The sequence below is a fragment of the Lutra lutra genome, chromosome 10, assembly GCF_902655055.1.
Source record: "Lutra lutra chromosome 10, mLutLut1.2, whole genome shotgun sequence".
Taxonomy (NCBI): domain Eukaryota; kingdom Metazoa; phylum Chordata; class Mammalia; order Carnivora; family Mustelidae; genus Lutra; species Lutra lutra.
The window spans coordinates 111,415,978-111,439,350 of record NC_062287.1 but is presented as its reverse complement, the minus strand read 5'-3'; the positions used below and the strand labels follow the sequence as shown (position 1 = coordinate 111,439,350).

General features: G+C 59.9%; 1 protein-coding gene across 9 annotated transcripts in view; it reads right to left on the bottom strand.

The window, feature by feature from the left end:
• Positions 1-483: 483 nt before the first annotated feature.
• CTTN (cortactin) overlaps positions 484-23,373 on the bottom strand; it is a 31,466-nt gene continuing 8,576 nt past the window's right edge. For 4 of the 9 annotated variants that reach the window (XM_047691501.1, XM_047691499.1, XM_047691500.1 and 1 more), the window contains 13 exons: positions 20,324-20,434; positions 19,305-19,359; positions 18,446-18,556; positions 15,533-15,643; positions 14,945-15,055; positions 13,973-14,083; positions 12,460-12,515; positions 9,942-10,011; positions 8,156-8,307; positions 5,739-5,831; positions 3,643-3,787; positions 2,826-2,897; positions 484-1,669 (listed from right to left, as the gene is read on the bottom strand). In XM_047691501.1, coding sequence (XP_047547457.1) covers positions 1,533-1,669; positions 2,826-2,897; positions 3,643-3,787; positions 5,739-5,831; positions 8,156-8,307; positions 9,942-10,011; positions 12,460-12,515; positions 13,973-14,083; positions 14,945-15,055; positions 15,533-15,643; positions 18,446-18,556; positions 19,305-19,359; positions 20,324-20,434 — 1,335 coding nt within the window. In that variant the 3' untranslated portion in view covers positions 484-1,532. The remainder of the gene's footprint in view (positions 1,670-2,825; positions 2,898-3,642; positions 3,788-5,738; positions 5,832-8,155; positions 8,308-9,941; positions 10,012-12,459; positions 12,516-13,972; positions 14,084-14,944; positions 15,056-15,532; positions 15,644-18,445; positions 18,557-19,304; positions 19,360-20,323; positions 20,435-23,373) is intronic. The other 5 variants (XM_047691503.1, XM_047691506.1, XM_047691504.1 and 2 more) reach the window with 5 other exon arrangements.

The window sequence follows — 23,373 nt, the reverse complement described above, 5'->3', positions numbered from 1 at the left end:
TGAGGGTGGCACTTCCAGAAGCCCCCAAGCCCTGTGCTGCCACATCACACGCCCGCAAGAAGCCTGCTGAGTGTCACAGTGTCTGGGGAGCCAGGTCTGTGACCACGGCCCCTTCACCGCCATGCTGGGGGGACCCTGACACAGAGCCCACATGAGCGGGAGCGATGACACCCCGCCAGGCGGCCCCCGTCTGCTCGCGGAATCTGCCGGTCCCTGACCCCCACGCTCGCTGGCTCCTCTGCCATCCTAATTTTTATTTTAAATAGGCCGTTTCCTGTTTTGCTTAGAATTCCTGCTTAAAAAAATGGACAACATCACAGCACAAACCCATTTCCCTTCATGAAAAGTGCCTTTTAAGGAGCACGCCTCTTAAAAAGGGAATCTTTCGTGCATCTAAACCTGATAAACCACAGGTCAAGGGTCAGGAAGTCAGCTTCCACGTGGAACAAAGTGACCAATACCAGAGGGACATGAGCCAGCAAGTGGATCAAAAAAAGTTTATTCTGGATAATTAATTTAAAAAAAATCATACCTATGATGTGTGCTACAGAAACTTAGATACAATAATCGCATATAAAACCCGACCTAATTGTGGTAAAGCAAGATTATGCAGAAACACACTTCAGGAAGTAGATGCTCACGTCCCCAACACCTGAGACACCTCCACAGAATCTTCCGGAAAGACACTGCCCCTGACCGTTGCCAGCGTGCCCTGGCCTCCCCGACTCTCAGGGGGGCGACGTGCTCCTGGGCGGCATGCACAGGGAGCACCCGGCGGGGAGAACGCGCGCTCTGCTTCCCTCTTCAACTCAACGGATCGTGCCGGACTGTCACAGGACACGGTATTTTGGCACAACGAATATGAGTGCCCCAATGGGAAAACCGTCTCTGGCAGTGTACGACCGTAAAGACGCCTGCCGGCTGGCAGCAGAAAGCTGTCTCTTGCCCAGCAGACACAGGGTGTGGTGGCAGGAGGCCGCCCAGGGCACCCAGAGGGCAGTGTGCACGGGCTGGGAGATGCTGGACTGGGAGATGCTGCTTCAGGGGCAGGAGCGGGGGCAGAAGCGGTCCTCCCGGCGTCAGGCGTCAGGGGAGGGACGGGACGAGGCGGAGTGCGCGGGTCTGGGGAATAGGAAGATGCTCCCACCCAGAGCTAAAGCCACCGCCTGTGGCGCCCCTGCCCTCAGTCCCAACCTCCCACCAGATCTCCCTCTACCGGGGCCAGGGACTCCCCTGGGACACCGCAGGGCGGGTCTGAGCAGAGGCCGCCTGCGTCGGGGGCCCCGACCGCCACCAGCGGGGGCAAGGACAGCACGCACTCAGAACAGCGGAGGGTCCCCAAGCGGCTCCCATGACAGTCGGTTTGGCAGAAACAAGGAAAACGCCTGAAATGCGTAGACTCGATTACCAAGTCCTCCTAAGGAGCGCAGCTACAATACGTTCGCACGTTCTGCGGCGTGAGCATCTCCAGAAGCGTCGGCAGGAGGGCCCCGCGGAAAGGCGCCGCGTCCTGCGGCCCCCGGTCCCGGCGCCTACGGCCGTAGCTCCACATAGTTGGCCGGGAAGAGCCCGTACCTGCCCTTGCACAGCCCGCGCCACCAGCCGTCATCGATCATCTCTATGTTAGTGACGATGTCGTCAGGGTCGAAGGAGATCTCGTCGTCACCCGCTAGGAGAGAGCAGAGAAAGAGGACGTGGCGCTCCGACCGCGGCACAGCCCGGTCTGCAGGAGGGAGTGCCCTGGCAGCCGCAGGCGGGGCTGGCGGCCCCCGGCCAGGCACCAGAGCACGGAGAGCCTTCCCACGTGGCACAGCCTTCCTTCCACCTGCCCGCCCTTCCCTGTACACACCAGCCCCCAGCACGAGACACAGAGCCCGTGCCCGGGCCCCCGCTGCCAGGCTTCCCCGGTTCTCCCACTGGAGAGTACTTATAAGGCTTATAAGTATATAAGTACTTATAAGGGGAGCCTAGGACAGAGGCGAGCCGGCGGCCAGGGAGGCACGTTCAAGGGTAAACGCACCACACTGTAGAAACTCCAGGTGCCCCACTCCACAAAACCCACACCGGGATCAACAGAAGGAGTGAACAGACGTAAGTCAACGGGAGGGGGAACGCTCTTCCCGGGGCAGGAGGGCGGCACCACCAGCAGGGAAGGGACAAGGCCACGCCCCGCCAAGTGCTGACAGGGGCAGGGATACAGCCAGCAGCCTGAGGACGACACACAGGCTCTCAGGGACATCCCAAAATACCCCTCAGCAGCAGCGAAGGGAGAAAGGCTGGCTTTGCGGGGTAGAATGTGGCCCGCACACCGGACCGGGGCGGTGGGGACCCCGTGGGGCAGGACAGACAGAGGGACCCATGCAGGTCCCACATGGCATGCGGTGAAGACCTGGAAGCTCTCCCAGGACCGCCCGGTCCTTGGAGCACAGCCGCAGGTCCCCCCAGGACGAGAGGCCTCAGGACAGATCGGAGGAAGCTGGTACCAATACGACAAGAAGCGGCCGGGACAGAAGATAACAACGGACCGGCCGCAGATGTCATGGTGTCTCAGGGCTGACTCTCCCACTGGGGGACGGACCGCGCTTTGGGGTGGGCAGTGTCCTCAGTTTCGGGGAGTTCACGCTGGGCCCTCTAGGGGCCCCAGGGCACCCCTGTGCCTAACTAAGAATAACCGAAGGTTTGGGGATACCAAAAAACGGAGGGGAGATGGGAGATTCTGGAACTCTGAGATGATTTCAACACAAGTTACTTCTTAAAAATTGTAGTAAGGCCTGGGAGTGAAACCCCTAGAGAACAGGCAGGGAGTGGGAAGGCGGGTCCCTCACCGGCCTGGTAGTCATACAGGGCGACGGCTGTGATCCCGAGGTCGCTCTCATACTCGTCGTAGGTGTTTTCCTCTAAAAATAACCGAGACAAGAGCTGAGAGTTAACCAAAGCGCCCCGGGGCGCCGAGCCCTGTCGCCTTTGTCAGCCAGCCGGGGACACCCATCGGGAAAAGGACGGACCCCGGGTTTAAGGAGCAAAGCCCCTGCCTCCCAACGCCGACGCCAGCCCGCAGCAGGACAACCGGGGTGGGCACCGAGGCCGCTCTTGGAGGACAGGCTGCTACACTGCGCGTGTCTGGTTCTCAGAGGGGCCCGTGCCGCCCGACACCTCACGTCACACTGGGGGAAACGCGAAGGCTCTGTCCTGAGCTGTGTTCTCGGATGGGTTCAGGTTCCATCAGCCCAAACACATGGAAGGAAACCTCATCTTTAAAGCTAAGAGACCGATTCCACGGTTCACTCCACTGAAACATCTACACGATTTTCAGAGTTTATAAAAATCATCTTTAGGGACCTCAAAAGGCTCTGTGTTCCTGGAGCCCGGCTCTACCCCAAGTGCCCACCGCGAAGGGACAGCAGAAGCCCCTTCCTTCACACTCCTTGCGCCCACCACCCCGGAGCAGCCGGGCCTTCCTGGAACCCCCGTGGGAGCCCCTGCTAAGCCCTGGGGAGGGAGGTCTGGCGCCCTCCCACCTCGGGAGACGAGGACCCCGCCGGCATAGGCAGGGTGGGGCGGGCCAGGCAACAGGGAGACGGGCACCCCTTCCACAGAGGAGCAGGAAACAGGAGACTTGGTGGGGCACCCCTGTACCCGTACCTGTTTGATAGTGGCCGGGGGCCTCTGTGGCCTCATAGACGGCGTCCGAGGCGTAGGCCGGGCCTTGCTGGCTGCTGGCCTCCTGGTAGCCGGCCGCCTCCATGCTGTACACAGGCTCGGGCTCAGCCCTGAATGAAGCCGCGTCCTGGGGAGGGGGAAGGGTGGAGGAGACGTGACCCGTGGCCCACGCTGGGTCCCCAACACATGACTCGTCAGACCCGGGGGGACTGCGGCACAGACACGTGAGCGAGGAAGCACCATCACTAACGTCTTGAGCTCGCTCGGGTCCTGATCGTGGCCCAGCGCCGCGAGGAAGCCCACGTGCCATGTCCTCCTGAACAACCGCTTCCCGCCCACTGCCCCATCCCAGCCCCTGACCCCCCGGGACCCCACAGAAACAAAACCACACAGCCCGTGGGGAACAGCACCGCACCGAGCTGCCGAGGGAGGCCCCACCATGCCCTGCCTGGCGGCTTCGCAGCATCGCGCCCCCTCCCAGCCCGAGGGGCTGAGTCTGCCCGAATCCCCCAGGGGAAGGGAGAGTGACCGGCAAGCCAAGGGCAAGCGCAGGCACTCAGGGGAGGTCCACACCAGGCTGCTCGGTCAGCAAGACTTCTGACCCGAATGGAAGGAAGTGGCTTTAGGGCATCTTTCTGACCAGAGTCCATCCGAAGGTACCCTCAGGGGGGTCAGAGAGAGAAAGGACACACAGAAAAGCCCCAGTAAGAACCAGTGGGGTCAGGTACTGGCGTTTGTTGGCCGATGACCATCATGGCTTAGGCAGCCCGTGAGAGCCACGAGGGAGGCCACGGAGAGAGGACCCTGCATCCAGGCCAGGCCCTGTGCCACTCAAGGATCCAGCCACAAAGGAGCGACAGGCCCAGAGTCCATGGATGTGCAGGGATGCCCTGGAGGGCCAGAGGCCAGTCGCGGTACGGGGGGACTGTGCCGGCTGCCCCGCGGACCCAGAGCAGCCCGGAGGCGCAGGGGACCCCATCCTGGGCTGCCAGCGGCCCCCCACTCCCTGTCTTCTGGCATCAGCACCTCTGCCCCCAGCATCTCATGTGGTTCTGACAGGGCTGCCAGTCACGGGACCCCCCCCCACCCTCCGGCCAGGGACAGCAAGCCACACCGCCTTCTCAGAGGACCAACTCCTTAGTGACCGGCCGGCAGTGCAACGGGACGAGGGGAGATCGCTCAAGGGCCCTCTTGCCAGTGCGTTATGAGCCCCAAGATCATGCCCCAATGCCTACGAGCAGGAAGACACGAGCACCACACAGAGGGAGCCCAGTGGCCACGTGATTCCCCCCGAGATGCAGGCTTGCTGCCCGGAGCTCTCTGGTTCCTGAGCGAGCCGGGAGGCCCCCTTTCAACTGTCAGCTGAGCTGAGGCAGCTTCTGTTCCTCACCACACAATGGCCCTGATGCCCCAGTGAGAGAGGTGGGCAAGGGAACCAGAGCAGCAGCCGTGGGGACAGAGGAGACAGGACACAGGGCTCAGCCAGGTGGGCACTGAGGCAGTGGCAGCGGTCTCCCGAGAGACCTCTGCCGAGGAAGGGCAGACACCCCGCGACGGAATGAGGAACGGTGAGGCGGGGAGCCCAGTCAACTCAGAGCCCAGTAAAGAAGACAGGACACGAGCCGGCGGCCACAAGGCACAGATGACGGGAATGAGGATTACCGGCCAAAGACAGTCACCGGGGAGCACAATGTTCAAGAAGGACCGGGAGGGACAGCTGGCAAGGCCAGCTGGGGAAGTCGCCTCACGTGCCAGGAAACAGGTTTCTAGACTAAGGAATTGGGGTCAGTGTCAGATGCAGCAGACGGTAAGCGAGATGAAGACTAGAAATCGTCTACACGGCATCAGGAGAGCTGCCCGGGAGGGAGCAGGCTGGGCCAGGAAGGCCAGCGGGGGGGCCACACACATGGGGAGAGGCTGGACGTGCCAGCACGGGCTCCCCAGCACTCACAAGGGCCGTCCCCTCGGATGGGGCGTCAAGCAGAGCGGGGTAGGGGACCCCATGCACAGTCACATCGACCCGGGAAGGGTGTCTTTGGGGGGTCAGACTCATCTGCACGCTGAGCGAGAACACCAACCTCGTAGACGGGGCTTGGGGGTGGCCTCTCCTGAGCCGGCTGAGGAGTCGGGGAGGCTGGGGGCGTCGGCTTCTGGGCCCAGGCCTGCTCCTGGAATCGAAAGGCAAGGGGCGGTCAGGCAACCAGAGAAAGGTCCACCCAGGGTCACGCCACCGCCTGCTCACCACCAGAGCGGAGCACGGGGAGGACTAAGCACGGAGACTTCAGCACAAGGTGCACTGAAGATCTCACATCATCAACACACAGGACCTAAGGGGCCCCCGGTCCTTCTGCTGTCACCATGCAAAGCACAGGGTGCAGGCAGGCGGCCACCCCGTGCCTGGCCCAGACTTCGCACAGGTGACCAGAGGAGGACCTCGAGCCTCTGGGCTGTCGCTCCAGGACTTAGATTCTGCAGACCTACTAGCACGCGGGACAGACGGCAATCTTTGGGGGCCAGAGTGGGGGCCGGCATCTCAGAGACGCAGGCACCCCAATCCCCAGATCCTGGGAAGAGGCGACCTCGCAGGCCAAAGGGACAGAGGATGGAAGCAGTTGGGGACGGAGGTGGGAGACAATGCCGGGATCCCCAGGTGGGCCCGACGTAACCACAGGGTCCTTCCCACCAAGAGGGACGCAGACATGTGGGAGACCCATCAGAAAGGGTCACCACGGAAGCAGAGGCCGGGAAGGGGCCCCGGGCCAAGAACGCGGGTGTCTCTAGAAGCTGGAAAAGGCCAGGAAATGGGTCTCCTCGCAGCCTCCAGAGCTGAGAGAGGGTCCACGTGTGCTGCTCCGAGGCAGAATCTGGGATCGTGTGGGATGGCAGCCCCAGGAAACCTATGCGGACAGCCTGATGTCACAGCAGAAGAGACAGAGGACCAAGAGGGCCGGTGCCAGGAAGCAGCAGAAGCAGGAACAGAACCCTCCCTGGCCTCCGCCCTGCCGCCAGCCGGACAGTCAGGTTCCCACGCTGCCTGGAGCCGCCCGGGCTGGGGGTGGGTGTTCCCGTGGAGGGGGCGTGTCCAGGCGGGCTCTGCAGGCCCGGCCAGACACAGAGCTGCCCTTCACACCTGAGCTGCCATGGGGAGGTTCTGTGACGGCTCGTCTCACAGCCACTGGCCGCAGACAATAACCTGTCACCGAGAGCCAGCACGACCCGAGAGTCCAGTGCGTGTGGATTCGTGAAGCCTTGCCCGCCTGCCGATGGGAGTGTCCTATGGCCCAGAGGATTCTGGAGTCCGAGCGGCTCCCCAGGACCAGCAGAGGCGAGGGGCAGTGGCTCGAAGCAGAGGACAGGACGGCAGAAGGGACAGCAAGACAAGGCAAAACAAAGATGCCACACAGAACCACGGCGACAGCCGTCCGCAAGCCACCCGCTCGTGCTGGGCCGTCCAGATGCCGATGGAGCTCAGCGGTCCCAACGTGCAGGCTTAAAATGAGGAAAGCAGTCATTACTCGATGAAACCACTAGCAACAGCCCTACAGCGTGTGTATCCGTGAGCTGGACAACCACGAAAACCTAACCTGCAACCCCCTTAATTCAGAAGTTCTAGCGACTGGGGGCACAGCTCAGCGGTAGAGCATCTGACTGCAAACGTTTCTAGCAATCCCGGAACAGAAACAAGAAGCAATTACACAATCCTGTTCTTATTCTGCCTGCAACGGAACAACCCGCAGATTCTATTTAATTCGTCTCTCCGGTGCTCACAGCACGTTCATTTCCTCAACTCTCCGTTCCCTCTCGATGGGGGTTCTCTGAGCCCCAACTACTGATTTTGGGGAGGAGACATCTACAGAGTGCAACAAAGCTTTCCGGTTTATGAAAAAACATCACAGGCTTTATCTAGGACTCCGCCTCATAACTACCTGAGAGAGAGAGGTGGTGAGCTCCCCGTCTCCGCTCCACAGGAGAGCGCGAGGCCACAGCACAGGGAGCGGCTGGGCTCAGGCTGCCTGGCCGGCCGCTGCTAACATGGGGACCAGAGCCACCGACATGCAGGCCATGTGGAGAAGGCGGAGGAAGAAACAGGCCCAGAAACGCTCCCAATCTCCTCCCGGCTCCGACAGCAGAACAAAGACACGCACACACAGCGGACGCAGGTACAAATAGAAGAGAGCTGAGAGAGAAAGCAGAGAGCGGCTCTGCTCCTTCACAAGGAGTCCCTCTGTATTCTCAGCCTCCTCCCCAGGAGGAAGGGGCTTCCAGAGGGCCATGGGTCAGAACAGAGACTGCCCGGAGCACGTGGGGTCCGGGACTCTGCAGGGGCGGCAGGCACGGGAGCAGCATGGCTGACCGGCTAGGACCTGGCCATCAAAGGCTCCGCCCGCCTTGTGTGTGGCTGAGGGCACAGTTCCGAAGAGCAGAGCCTCGAACGAGGGTTCTGAACGTTTTCCATAGAGAAGCTTCTGGACCACGGGGCCCAGGAAGGCACACTCACGTGCAGCTGCCTCCGGGCCTCCTCCTGCTCCTGTCTCTCCTTCGCCATCCTCTGGGCCCTCTCGGCTTCCGCCTTCCGCCGGTCCTCCTGCTCCTTCTCCTTCGCCAGGTTTTCGAAATTTGCTCTGATGTTGCTTGTTCTGCTGTTCACTACAGAGGGGAGGAGAGATGCATGCTGGGCGTCAGAGTGGCAGCGTGACCCCCGACCCCAGCCCCACGCCAGGGTGGCCCGCCACGTGGGACCTGGCGTCACACGCAGGTGTCCCCCAATGGCCGGCTCAGCCCGCCCATCCCAGGCCAGCCTCCGCGCCCCCGTCTCCCGGATGTTCTAGGGGCCTGCCGGAGGGTGCAAGCCTGGCGTCGGGAGTATTTCCTATTTCAAACGGCGCTGGGTTCTTTGGCAGCACACACTCAGGAGGGGACCAAAACGTTTTCCCTGAGGACGGGGCCTGACGACTCCGCAGAGCACTGCTGTTCTGTAAATCTCAAGCCCTGAGCGCATCTCCTTGGCGGGGGAGGGGCTGCAGACCACGTCCTGCCAGGGTCTCAGGCAAAACCATTAGTGTGCTGAGCTTACGGACCCTTCACGGAGCATCGTTTCGCCCTGACATAACGGACGAGGTACGGGAGTGTGTCTTGTGCACCTGGCAGGCTTTCTCTCTAAGATAAATCAACTCAGTCTATCTCTCGTCAATGAGAAAACTCAAGCTTCCAAGAAAAATTCAGAATTGTGAAAACCCTGTATCTACTCTGAGCATGACACCCCCCAGGTTCATATAAGGACTCTGGTAAGACACAAAGCAATGCCACACTTTGGCACAGGTTTTGCTTCAAAAATGTTATTTTTTCCATAAAAAGTATTATGATGTCGGGGCGCCTGGGTGGCTCAGTGGGTTAAGCCTCTGCCTTCGGCTCAGGTCATGATCCCAGGCTCCTGGGATCGAGCCCCGCATCGAGCTCTCTGCTCAGCAGGGGGCCTGTTCCCCCCATCTCTCCGCCCACCTCTCTGCCTACTTGTGGTCTGTCAAATAAATAAATAAAATCTTAAAAAAAAAAAAAAAGTATTCCGATGTCAACATGGGACGTTTCGTTTTTAAGTGAATAAGCGAAATCGGAAATTCCTGTGTCTCAATCCCACTACAGCCAAGATCAAGAGACACAAGGCCCACCAATAGTCCCTGTGAGCGTAGAGGGGTAGAGGGTCCCAAGACCCCCAGGTCTGGGAACTGCTGACCCAGGGTGTCCACAGGAAACAATGGGACGCTCTGCCTCTCCTCCACTTAGCACTTTCTACACGTTTTCTCCAACTCAGCGATCCTCCTCAGGGTGTGGCCCACGTGGCCAGAGCAGGTAGATGGCACCTTCCCTGGCGGCGGCCAGCTCTGAGGGCCGGCAGCGGCAGCCGGGTGCACGACCCGCAGAGGGAAAGGGCGAGAGCGTCTACTTCAGCTTCTGCGCAAGCAAGCACCACGCTCCTCACAGCCGCGGCTCACCGGCCTCACTGGCCAGCCGGGGTGGGAGGGGGCCCTGCAGGCACTACAACCTCCCAGAACCTGGTCCCTGGCTGTGAGGGGGGCCCTTGCAGATGGGTGGCTGGCCCAGCTCTGCTCTGGAAGGTGCCCCCCCCACAGACGACCCCCAGTGGCAGAGCGTGGCCACAGGCTGCGGGGACATGCAGGAACCCCTTCCCCACCGTGAGCAGGACCAGGGCGCTCGCCAGCGCTCCTAGCCTACACGATGCCCACGACGGGAACACCACGGCACCAGGGCCAGCCACGACTTACCCGCCTCGACGGGGACGGTCTTCTGATACGCTGGGGCCACCTGGGCAACGTCGTCGAACGTGGAAGCGTTCTATGGAGACAGAAGTGGGAAAATCAGGGGAGCACTCTCCTGCCCCCTCCAGCCCGCCAGGCCTTCTACCTCGCCCCAAGGTGGGGGCCGGCCCTGCAGCTCCTGAAAGCACCACCGGGGGCGCCCAGCGGTCTCACGCCCACCTCCTGGAGGACACGATGGCGTCAGGGCGGGAAGATGACCCTGTGTGACACCACATGGGACCGGACGTGGCGTCCTGCATCTGCCCAAACCCATGCCATATGCAAGGCCGGGGCAAACCCCAATGTCAGCCAAGGACTCTGGGCAATGAACACGTGTGCGTGCAGGCTCGTGGGCAGTACAGGCGCGTGCCCCCAGGGAGCGGCAGCGGTGGGGTATCGGGAGAGCTAGTAACTGGCAGCAGGAGGGGCTGTGCACGAGGGAAAGCAGGGGTGTACCAGAACCTGTCGCTTTGCCCCGTGTTTGCTGAAACCGCTCTGAAAACAGTCAATAAGCACCCCCCAACCCCGCAAACACATCGGCGTCAGTGCCAATAACCTGACTACGGGCTCTTCTCAAGCCCCCCACTCTCCCGGGCCCCCAAGGGAAGCCTCCATGTTGGCGGGGACCCCGAGCCTCTGCTCTGCCAGGGACGGCGCCCTGGGCCACGCCGGAGCCTCGCGGGGCCTCATCATCCAGTCCCCGATGCGCGAGGTCCCAGCTTTCCGTTCTGCAGAGGACCCCACTCCGTCACAGCGCAGTGACAGTGATGACCACCCATCCAGAGCCGGACTCAGACGCATACGGACAGGCCCCCGGCACCCCGGCCATCCTCAGTTTCCCCATAAACACCTGCTAGAGGAACACTTCTGGGGCTCAGGACATAGCTGCTTCTGACAACGAGCGAGGACAGGGGCCCGCAGGAAGTGAGCAGCTGAAGGTCATGGCCACGCAAGGCTGAGGGAGAGTGGCTGCTCTGCGGGGTGCAACGCCGGCGGCACAGGGACACAACCCAGCTCCCCTCCCCCGTCACCACCTGCCCTTTCAACCCAGAGGCATCCAGTCAGGCACCTGCGCACCCAGGGGTCACCAAGCCATGCCCACCTCTCCTCCAGGTGCAGCTGCTGGGCTGCCCTGGCCAAACTCTCTGCCCCTTCCAGATGACCCCCCAAAAACTGCCCACGTCTGCCACACCTCTTTCTAGAAAGGTCTCCAATGCCCGTCCCTCACCCTACCCTGCAGCTCCCAGGGTGATGGCCTCGTCCAGCCGGTTCTCCAGCGCCGCTCGGGGTTGTCTCTGCTACCTCCCTGGGGGCTTTTGTCCCAGCTGTGCTGTCTCCCCAACACCTCGCCCACCTCCTCCTTCCGGACCAGAACCCTCTCCCTCTGCTGCTACTCCCCCACATGGACACAGCTCCCTGTCCCCTGGCCCAGGACGCGGGACAGCTCTCACCGCTTCCACTACCCCAGGGACCGCTGCAGACCCAAGTCCCAGGGGGCCCATTTCTCTCGGCGACAACCTCACGTCACCGCCTGGTTCTGAACCCCTTGCACACGTTTACTGGAAAATGGGTAGTTCCTACACCTTCTTTCCAAGCCTGTGCCCCTGCCACTTGCTGCCAGGTCCCACACAGTCACGTGAAGGGTCCCCCGGGGCGATAACATCCAAGTGGCCAGCTCTGAACCTGACGGAGCAAGACTGCAGGAGGACCAGCCCCGCCACCGGTGACCAGGGGCCAGGCACAGGACTGGGCAGAACAGCCTGCCTTTGTTCAGCGGACCTGAGAGGACACAGCTGCTCCCTGTCCCCAGCGGGCAGCTCGTAAGTTCACCCTGCTGATTAGTCGGGCCGTAAACGAGAACAGCCACCCGACACATGCTTAAGACTGACCCGCCGAGACTCTGAAGCCAGCAGAAGGGACAAAGTCCCTGGCGAGAGGAACAGGGCTATCCCAGGGAGGCCGCTGTAAGAGGTGGCCCAGCACTTAGGCTCTGGCTGTAGACGAACACTGAGCCACGGGCCTTCCACAGCAACATAGACGTTCCAGATCTGGAGGCCCCAGCGTGGCAGCCGGCGCCCACACGTGGCCAATGGGTTCTTCTACCATGGCCCGTGCGACCAAGGAGCCTGGTTCCCGAAGTGGTTTCCTACTAAGATGAATTCAGAGAGCGGCACGCCCTTGGGCTGTCAGTCTCGTTGGCCCACAATCTCGTGTCCAAGTTCCGACGGTGGCCCAGCTGCACTCCGACTACCAAACGGGCAGGGACAGTATCTGCCTCAAAGCGCGGCCATGCGCGGCCCCAGACAGGACACCCCCAACAAGCGAGGTGAGGCCTGAAACATGGGCAGCAGCACTCAAGGGTCTGTCCTTCCGAATGTGGGAGCCCCCACCCACCGGAGACCATCCCCAGAGCAACACCCAGCAGGACCTCCGTCAATTCCCGAACTGTCCGCAGAAAAGACAGCCCTGGGTCGGAAACACTCACCTTATCCATGCGGTCCTTCTGCACCCCGTATTTTCCGCCGAATCCTTTGGAGTAGTCTGAAAGGAGACGCAACACAAGGCTTACTTGCGGGCCGAGGAGCAGCACGGCGACACCACCAGAGCCATGCAGACCCAGAAACAGCCCAGGAAAATGCACCCAGCGCAGAAAGAACGAGAGCCACCAACGATGTGTCTTTACTTGCAAGGCGAGTCTGGATTCTACCACTGGTGTTCGGGAGGCAGGCAGGTGGGAGGCAGAGAAGAGGCGTGTGCATGCTTTCCCGCATTCTCCCGAGGGACGGAAAGGGTGCCAGGTGCGGGCGGGCAGGCGGTGAGGGCGAGGAGGCCACAGCGCGGGCCGGGGGGGGTAGGGGGCACCGCTTCAAGAGCACAGTCTTCCGCCCAGCAATGGCTGACCAGCCGCGGCCCTTCCTGTATCCTGCTCTGTGAGCGCTAAAAGGAAGCTCAACCGTGGGCTTCTCTCGCTTTTTCAAAAGCAAAAATAACTCCATGGGGGAATTCTACTGGTCAAAGACGTATGTCCCAGCGACACAGGTCTACAGGGCAGTCATGGCATCACGCAGCGCTGCCATGGAGACCTGAGGCTGTCCCCATGCCATCTCCAGGATGAACCCAAGTGCGTGCTCCCACCCTGCCGGGACCCTGGCACCGGACACCTGAGCTTTGCCCCCAGATCTCAGGCCATCACTCCTTTCCCAGCCACACTCCCCGTTCTAACAACTCGGTTAAAGATTGAACGGTCATTAGCGGCGCCTGGGTGGCTCAGTGGGTTAAGCCTCTGCCTTCGGCTCAGGTCAGGACCTCAGGGTCCTGGGATCGAGCCCCACATTGGGCTCCCTGCTCAGCGGGGACCCTGCTTCCCGCGCCTCGCCCCACCGCCTGCCTCTCTGCCTACTTGTGATCTCTGTCAAATAAATAAAATCTTTAAAAAAAAAAAGACTGAACGGTCATTAAAGAAAACACGCTGGCCAGAGTCCTAATACCTCCATCTAGAACTTGCGTTTCTCCCCCGTTTTGAGCACGTATCAGTGGCTCTGTGCAAGAAGCTACACGTAGATGGTGTCACCAAAAAACACAAACAAAAGACAACATCCCCACCCCAGCCAAGGACACCACCACAAGGGAAACACAGAGACCACACAGAACACGAAGGCTCGGGGCCAGGCGAACCAACAGCTCCTTGGGTGACTCCCGGAGGTCACGGTCAGTGGCAGAAGCTCCTGGGAGACCAAAGACAGCCCACCCCAGCCCTCGTCATGTTACAGGGTCAGGAGGACGTTACCCTAAGAACAACTCCTCTTACCAGACGCAAGTTCTAAAGGGCAGGGGCAGAAAGGGCTGCAAGTCGGAATCACCCCAGCCCCAAACCGGGCTGCAAACAGCCACGTGCCCCTGCCAGCGGCTAACTCGGAAGGCTGAGCCCCTGAAGTCCGTGCTAGAGGCGGCTGCACTGGAGGGGGGGAGGGGGGGGTGGGGCTGGTGAGCGACTATGCCTTGCTGGGACTCGTGCTTGGCCAGTCTCTCCTTGTAATCAAACCCCACAGCACAGGAGTCCTGCCTCTCGGACTGAACACCAAATCTGCCTCCGAAACCAGCCTTATAATCTGAAAATCCACAAGCAACAGTGGGGAAAACCGAGAGAGGAAACACAGTCTGGTTAGGATCGTATCAGCAAGTGCAGGCATCACAAACGTCGTCTGGAGAACGCAGAGCTTGTGCTCGCTTCGGCAGCACAGGTACTAAAGGCAGAGCTCCGCGGAGCCTGGGGCCGGAGCCAGCTCCCGGGCTCACACACAGCCCCGAGTCAGCGCTGAGGCCACAGGACACACTGAAAGTCGTGACACCTCAGCCCGGGTCTGAAGAGAGGTTAGGAACTGCAAATGAAATCATTCCGGAAAAGCACTCCATGCTCTGAGGTCTCCGTCTGGGGTCCTACCTGCACTGCGGACCCGAGAGTGCATCTCTGTGCGTGTAAGGCAGAGACACACTGTGCACAAGTACCACAGGGCCCCGCAGGTCGGCCCCCCTTTCACGTGTGCTGGCTGCAAGGGCGGGTGCAAGGCCGGGGCACACATGGCAGGGCCGCACCCCAGCCCACAGCCTGGGTCCCAGGGACGGTGCTTGTCCTGACGGGAACGCGCTGTCGGGTGCAGGCAGCGGCCGCGGCACACCTGGTCAGCGGGAACTCGCACGCGGGCAGGAAACAGCATTCCCAGGATGCTCCAGGACCACAGGTGGGCACGGCGCCCCCTTATCATAGCAGCTCCCGGGGGAGGAGGGCTCATCACTACACTAGCTGGGGAGGTTTTCAAAAACGTGGCAGGCAGAGGACAACCCCAAACAGTGGAGAGAAAAGGACACAGGACAGAAATGTAGCAAGAACACGGCACACTGGCGGACCTGTGGATGGAAACAAACTAACTTCTGGAATGTTCTCAAGTAGGAGCCAGCATAACAAACGTTACCTTTTTGGGATTCGTGCAGCTGCAATTTCTCCTGGTGATCCCAGCCAAGAGCACATTTGTCTTGTCTGTCTGTCTGTACACCGAATTTTCCTCCAAACCCTTTCACATAGTCTACACACACAAGGAAAGACCACGGTCTGGTGTCAGCAGGGAGCACGGGCAGCGAGTTCCCGTCACAGACAGACACACACAACCTGCTACACCCGTGCTCGCTCCTCCCGCAGGAAGAGAGCCTCCTCGAGAGCGTCTGGAAAGCAGCCTGATCACACAGAGGACCCCGCATACCAAGTTCCAAGACACGCGGCCCAAAGCAGCCCCAGCGAGCCGCCACGCCTCCCCGTTTACAACCCAGACGCGCGACACGCAGCTGTTATCACAGGCACTGGGGTGCCAGGGCTGAAGACGTGTCAGGATATGGTTTCCTCATTTAACAGCTGTGCTGGGGACCCGCTATTTCCAGGTGCAGGACTGAATTACAAAGAGGCATCTAACTTCAGGGGTTCCCTCCCCGTGACGCTGTCCCCCTCTGTTCTGGCCACCCTCATCAGGCCACCAGCTGCCGGCGAGAGAAGAGAAAACGGGACGCACCTTTCTGCGACTCGTGCTTCTCCGTCTTGCCCTGGTACTCGAAGCCCACAGCGCTCTTGTCCACCTTGTCCTTGTCGATACCATACTTGCCGCCAAAGCCCTTGGAGTAATCTGCACACGAGAAAGGTACTGTTCACACACCAGCAACACAATCAGCGAGCCGATCTGAGAAAGTACTCCCTTCACCCAGTTTAAAACAACACAACACAAGCCGAAAGTCTTTCAGGCGCACTGTAAGGTCACTAACACGGGAGACACTGGAGACCATTACTTGTGTACGTAACAGAAATGTGAACAGTATCAAGGACAACAGATGGTAACTAAACAGTCGTATCTCTCCTCCATTCCGAAGGAGATCACAAAATGAGCGTGTAGATGTCGGCGAGGAAGCGGAGAAGGGGGAGCCCTCTTGTGCTGCTGGCGGGAATGCGAGCTGGTGTAGTCACTCTGGAAAACAGTACGGAGGCTCCCCGAGAAGTTAAAAATAGAGCTGCCCTATGACCCAGCAATCACACTACTGGGTACTTAGTGCAAAGATTAAGAGATAGTGAGAAAAAGGGGCACGTGCACCCCAACGTTCACAGCAGCAATGTCCACAATCGCCGAACTGTGGAAAGAGCCCAGGGGTGCCTGGGTGGCTCAGTGGGTTAAAGCCTCTGCCTTCGGCTCTGGTTGGTCCCTGGGTCCTGGGATCGAGCCCCATATCGGGTTCTCTGCTCAGCGGGGAGCCTGCTTCCTCCCCTCTCTCTGCCTGCCTCTCTGCCTACTTGTGATCTCTGTCTGTCAAATAAATAAAATCTTTAAAAAAAAAAAAAAAAAAAAAAGAAAGAAAGATAAAGAAAGAGCCCAGAGGCCCATCGACTGATGATCAGTAAAGATGTGGTCAATATACACAATGGAATACTACGCAGCCATCGAAAGGAACGCGATCTTGCCGTCTGCAATAATGTCGGTGGAACTAGAGGGTATCGTGCTCAGCGAAGTTAGATCAGAGAAAGACAATTATGTGATCTCACTCATATGTGGATTTTAAGAAACGAAACAGAGAAGCACCAGGGAAGGGAGGGAAAAATAAAGACAAGATCACAGAGGGAGACGAATCATAACAGACTCTTAACTCGGAGACAAACCAAGGGCTGCTGGAGGGGAGGCGGGTGCGGGGCTGGGGTGACTGCTGAGGGGCACTGGGGAGGGCAGGAGACGGAATGAACACTGGCGTGACAGGCGATCGATAAATCCCTGAGCTCTGCCTCCGAAACCGGCAAAACACCGTGTGTCAACTGAATGAATTTAAGTTAAAAAACAAAAAACAAAAAACAAAAACAGGCAGACAGACACGTGCTATAAAAATCTCCTAGGCATGAAAGGAGCCACCAAGCCAGCAGCTCTCACAGGGTCGCTCTGCCGCCTCAACCAGAGCCAGCAAGATGAGGACACACACAGAGCGTCTCCCAGAAGCGTCCCTTCTACGCCACAGCGAGGCCACTGACGCACCCATCTCGACACTTAAGCAGGGCTCTCTCAGGGCCCCTCTCGGAGCAGACCACGGCAATTGGCCCCTCGGGGGAAGGCCTGGGCTGCAGAGGCCTGTCTGCCCCCACGTGCTCTGGCCTCCGCTCCCTGACTGCCCAGAAGCAGTTTTTGTTCTTCTTCAAGGGCTTGTGGCAGAGAAAGTCTGAAGAGCACTGAGTGGACCCCAGGGCGGGCCCCGATGCGCAGGCCGCGCGCCATACTGGGCAGCAGAGCACAGGTCTGCGACAAGCGGACAGAGAAGGCTGAGCTGCCTGTGACCCTGCGGGGCGTGCTCGGCGATACCCATGGCAAGGCAGAGGCCCAGCTGCCCCCAGGCTCGTGGCCGCTTCCCTGGGGAATGCCTAGCCAGCAGCACTTCCAGTGTGGACTTCTGTCTCTTAGAGAAATCTGGGTTTTTAGGGGCGCCTGGGGGGCTCAGTCAGTTAACTGTCTGCCTCAGCTCAGGTCATCTCAGGCTCCTGGGATGGAGCCCCACGCTGGGCTCCCTGCTCAGTGGGGAGTCTGCTTCTCCCTCTCCCTCTGTCCCCCCTCCACTCGTGCTCTCTCTCAGTCAGTCTCTCAAATAAATCAATCAATCTTAGAAAAAAGAAATCAGGATTTTTAAATTAGACGTGAGCTCTGTTTTTACATGTTGGAAACTGTGTTTATCAATTTCAGTGTGTAAGGGTGCCCAGCTGGTGGAGCATGGGGCTCCTGATCTTGGGGTTGTGAGTTCGAGCCCCACACTGGGTACATAGATTACTTAAAAAAAAAAAAAAAAACCTGGGGCGCCTGGGTGGCTCAGTGGGTTAAAGCCTCTGCCTTAGGCTCAGGTCATGATCCCAGGGTCCTGGGATCGAGCCCCACATCGGGCTCCCTGCTCAGCAGGAAGCCTGCTTCCCTTCCTCTCTCTCTGCCTGCCTCTCTGCCTAATTGCCTAATCCTGCCGGGCAGGATCCCCAACAACGGAGGGAAAAACCGGCTGGCGGGTGAGGCCAATGTGCAGTTGCCTCCTGAACTTTGAAGTCAATACCCTCTGACCCAGCAGTTCCCTTTCTCGAAACTTTCCGTTAAATGATCACTTACGGATGAGACAAATGGACAAGAACATTCACTGTGGTCGATTTTTGGCTTCAAAAATCGCAAATGAGCTCAATTTCACGTTCTAAGGAGGCATGGTTCCATGCTTGTAGCTTCTCCGTGCGACGGGGACAGAGCAGTCGACACAGACAAATCCCTACGCTGACCTGAGCGGGACAAGAGCGTCCCCACGCGTGCAGCGAACAAGGCCGTGCAAGGGTCACGCGAGCTGCCGGCACGGAGGAGGAAATTCCCCAGGGTGGACAGACACTGCGCGCGCGGGACGGAGGGGGAGGGAGGCAGGCCCCGCGCTGGCCCGACCTTTCTGCGACTCGTGCTTCTCCGTCTTGCCCTGGTAGTCGAAGCCCACGGCGCTCTTGTCCACGCGGTCGGCCTGCACGCCGTACTTGCCGCCGAAGCCACTCGAGTAGTCTGCGGAGATACAGCAGCGGTCGGTCGAGGAGCCCAGTAACAGCCTCAACTGTCACTTTGGCTCTTCGACCCAGCAAGACAAACACGTGTCAGAGTCAGGACTCGGCAAGAGATCAAGCGCACAGCTTAAAACACCCCCCACCCAGGATCACCCACGAGTGACCCCAACTCCGTCTCCAGTGCTGCCCCGGCACCCGTGAACAGCGCATGAGAGCTGCGGTCCCAGCTGGGAAACGAGCTGCGGGACCACGGAGAGCCGCACGGCTCACCCCTTCCCAAAGGGGCTGCGGAGGTCCGGTCCGGGCCGGGCCAGGCCAAATGGACAGCTCGCCCGCTCCCGGGGCCGCCCGGTGACATGCAAGATACAGGTGTAAGCCCGCGCGTGCGTGAACACCACATCAAGCACTTGGAGAAAGGGATGTGCTTCCGCTTTCAGAAAGAGGCTTTAGGAGGCGGCACGACTCCAAGGTCACGGGTGCCGTGTGAGGACCACGTGGGGAGTAAAGCATTAGGGATCGGAGGGCTCCGGTTCCCACTGCTAGGGGCAGTGAGCTTGTCACCAGCCACGCCGGAGACCGACTCTCCCGGGACAACGCCGCTCAGAAGGGAGACGGCAGCCTCTGTCGCAGCCTGGGAGGCACTATGACGACATGGACACTCAGGGAGCACGGCCCTCCCCAGGAAACCTCCTCCAGTGACAGTGCTCTCTCTTGCTCCCTCCTGCCCGGCCGTCCACAGCGCCGCTTACCTCTCTGCGAGGCGTGTTTCTCGGTCTTGCCCTGGTATTCGAAGCCGACAGCGGACTGCAGGTACCAAAGAAAGGGACACACATTTTTAAATGCCTCCAAATCAGTTCATCTGAACCCACAATACATACGACATTTTTAAAAACATGAACCATGTTATTTTTTGACCTCTGATTACTTAACCCAGGTGCAGGTCTAACCAAAGCCTAAAGCTCAGGTGTCTGACGTGTGTCGGGCCACGAAACGTGCACTGGGTCACGTGGGCAAGTTCCGCTCGTGGATTTCTGCCCGATGCCAGCCTGGGACAACTCCCACTGCCGCCGTGACCTCGCTTTCCATGTGAGCTCTTCCGAGAGCAACACGGACATCAGGCGTGAGAATGGGGGCGGGGGGGATCTGCACCCACAGCCTCGGGACAGGCAGGCACCATCACCCCATTTTACAGTTAACACAGACCCATGGCTCACGGAGCAAAGCCTGAATGCAGACTGAGGTGCTGGCCCACAGCCCAGGCTCTCTGAGGCTATGACAGAGAGCAAAGATGCTGGCAGGGCTCGGTCAGAGAATCGGGGACAGGCCGAGGCCCTGGATGACACCTGGACGCCAGGCCTTAGTTCTGGAAATGGGCGCGGGGGTTGGGGGCGGGGCTCTCCCGTGTCACAGGGACGTCTGTGCAGCGTGGGTGGCTATGACAGGGTCCCAGGACATTCTCAGGCAAATGTGAGGCTGTTCCTGGTCCATCTGATGACGTGACAGCAACACAGAGGACTTCCCCCACAAGAGCAAAAACGATCCTGAACGCGTTCCTGTCCTCACGTCCTCAGCCCAGCGAGCCAACCATTTCCGAGGCCCGGGGGGTGGGGGGGCGCTGGGGGTTCTTCCAGGAATCCTGCCCTCAGGACGCCCACCTGGCAGTGTGGAGTCGGAGCCACCTCGTGCTACAGTGACAGTCCCAGCGGATGCCACGGTCTGGAGAGAGTGGCCCGATCACCGCGTGCTGGCTCCCACGTCCCCCACTCACCTGGTCAACTCTGTCCACCTGGACACCAAACTTGCCTCCAAAGCCGCGGACGGAGTCCACCTGGGAGCAGTGCTTGGAGAGCTTCGACTGGTACTCGTGGCCGACGGCCGACTGCAACGGGGCGCGGAGGGGGGCAGTGAGCTGCTGGCTGCACCAGCCCCCCACAGCCCGGGCTGGGCTCCTCCCCAAAACACACACAGCGCAAACACCGGCGGAGGGGGTGCCCAGAGCTGCCTGAGTCCCTGCCAGGTGGGACCTCTGGACGGCAGCGGGGACAAGGCAAGGACCCTGCTGTCAATTCCTCCCCAAACCCAGCCTGCGACATCCAGCCTGCCCACGGAGACTGCTGGTGACAGTCACTTGCTCCACTAAAGCGTGACATGAGACCAGGAACCAAAAATACTCTAAGGGCCAGAGCCGCAGACAGCATGCTTCTGTTAGGACACATGTCCAGCCACTAGTACCGAGCGAGCGCCCTGTCCAGGCAAGGAGCAGCTGCCACCGTGTCCCTTCATGGCCCTCGGGGAAGGAGGCAGACTCAGCCACCCTCTGCCCACCGTGCCATTTGCTACAGACCCTATCAGTTGGGCTTTTGGGCCACACCGACCACCCAGCGCTCTGTAAACAAAGCTTCTGGAACACGGCCACATCTGCTCACTTATATCCCGAGGCCACTTCTGAGACTCAGCCACCAAGTTCTGGAAACTGCCCGAGACTCCACAGCCTGCAAAGCTGAACACATTTACTACCAAGCCCCGAGCACCGCCAGCACCGCCCCCAGAATGGACAGGACCATGGACAGCGGAGTCCCAGGACACAGCACAGGGACAGCACATCTGAGCCCTCCTTCTAGCTCCGACCATCACACCACCCGGGAAGCACCCCACAATCAACTGCCGCTCGTCTGTGGGGCTCCACAGGATGCCCTGGCTCAGGCTGAACTAAAGCAGGGTCAGCCCCACCGCGGACCCTCCGTGGGCAACTCAGGAGTCCGTTCTCGCCATATCCCAGGGGAAGGAGCAGCATCCCCCTGGAAGCTCCGGGGCTGCGCTACCACCGCCCGCACCCCGAGTCTGCTCAACCTCAGTACTGACAGACAAGCTCCGGGGCACGCCGTGGCCTCCAGGGTCCCTGGCCAGAAAGCGCTGACAGAGCAGCCCGGAGGGGCAGCCTTCCGAAGGGGTCCCCCAGCATGAATCGCACCAGAAGAAGTGAAAGAGGTTTTAAGACTTTCCTAAAAACGTAGCCAGAGTGACAGCTTGGCAATTTTTCTCAACCTTTTTATCCATACAGATTTTCCCAGTTGACGAAGTCATGTTCGTGACTAGAGCTCAGTACTGGGCAGGGCGCCGCCTGGACGCACACTCCAGGTCCCGGGGTGTGGCTGTGGCCAGCTCGACCCCGAACGAAGGGCAGGGGCCTGAGAGCCGAGCAGACAGGGGCTGGCGGCTGCCCCAACGGCCCAGGCCACATGCCTCTGGCCAATCCGTGCCTGCCTGAGACTCCCGAAAGTCTCTACTGCATCGTCCTCAACTGTTAACAGAGACTTTAGGGCTTAGGGCTTTTTCCAACGTCTGGAGAGAACAAGTTACAAGTAAGAGTGACTGGGCTGGGGAATCTTCGTTCTTTCTGACAACAGGTTCAACCGTGCCCCCGGAGCCGCAAGCGACCTTGCCGAAGTGTGCAGTGAGGCACAGTCGGAGGAACCCAAGCCCCATCAGCACCCGCCCCCGGCTCCTCTTTAAGGGGCCCCACAGGCTGCACTGGCACGAAGGGGCTGCCCTGAGCCATCTGGGGATGATTAGCACGTCGGCCAGGGACATACAACCCAGGCACTCAGAAGACATCCCTGGGCACCTTCATGGCGGCCAGCCGGGCACGAGGTGAGGACAGGCGCCGGCCCCAGAGAGCCTCTGGGGCACAGAGGACAACAGGGAGAAGGCACAGGGGAAGGGCGCTGTGGGCTGGCCAGAGTGGGGAAGAGGACACTCCTTAAGGAAGCTTCTCGACTAGAAAGGCCTGAGGCCAAGGTGCTGAGCGGGCAGGAGGCGCAGTCCCTCGGCAGCAGAGAAGCCAGAAGTGAACGCCAGGTTCTTCCCGCCATCCAGCTTCCTTAACACCTTGTTTTCCCCAGGGTGTCATCTTTCCAACCCAGACCCAGGTCCCAAACTAATCATTAATTTCTCTCCAACTGCCCACAGCCCCATGCGCACAGGCTTCGTGCGGGGTGGGAAAGGCTTCTACCCACCAGATTCTTTCCCTGGCCTAAGCACGTGGTGGTTGTGTGTTTGCATTGCAAAAAGCCACCAGGCTCTTCTTTAGAATCTGAAGATCAGAGGCGCCTGGGGGGGCTCAGTCGTTATGCATCTGCCTTCGGCTCAGGTCATGATCCCAGGGTCCTGGGATCGAGCCCATCGGGCTCCCTGCTTCTCCCTCTCCCACTCCCCCTGCTTGTATTCCCTCTCTTGCGGTCTCTTTGTCAAATAAATAAATAAAATCTTAAAAAAAAAATCCATAGATCATTCTGCTGCCCGCTTTCCCTGTCCAGACATCTCCAGGAATGAGTGTCACACCAGGAAATGTCCGTGTCTTTCCTGCGGCTCACACTTGGTCCAACTCCAGCTTAGGCGAAGTTCGGACCTCGTTTGGGGAGCCCATAGGCCCCCCTGCCCACCCACTCTGTGGTAAAACGGTGTGGCACGGTACACTGTGACCCAGCGGTGGCGTTCCATGTCCGCTCAGAAACTGAATCCAATCCATGCGTGCGGGAGTGGACGGGAGGGGAGGCAGGTCTGGAATTACAGACCAGAACCAGAACACGCCCCTGCAAACGGCCTCCCCCCGGCCAACAGCCTCCCCCCTGCCAACGGCCTCCCCTCTACACAGGATGTGGGCAGACACCAGCAGGTCACAGCAATCTCACATTGTGGAGCCTGGGAAACTCATGTCTACCGGGACGTCTGGAGAACGTGAAGAACCGTCTCCGGGGAGAAGCCTGAGACACACCAGCCCCTGCTCTGTCCTCTCCTGCACCACCAGCCGCCCCGAGC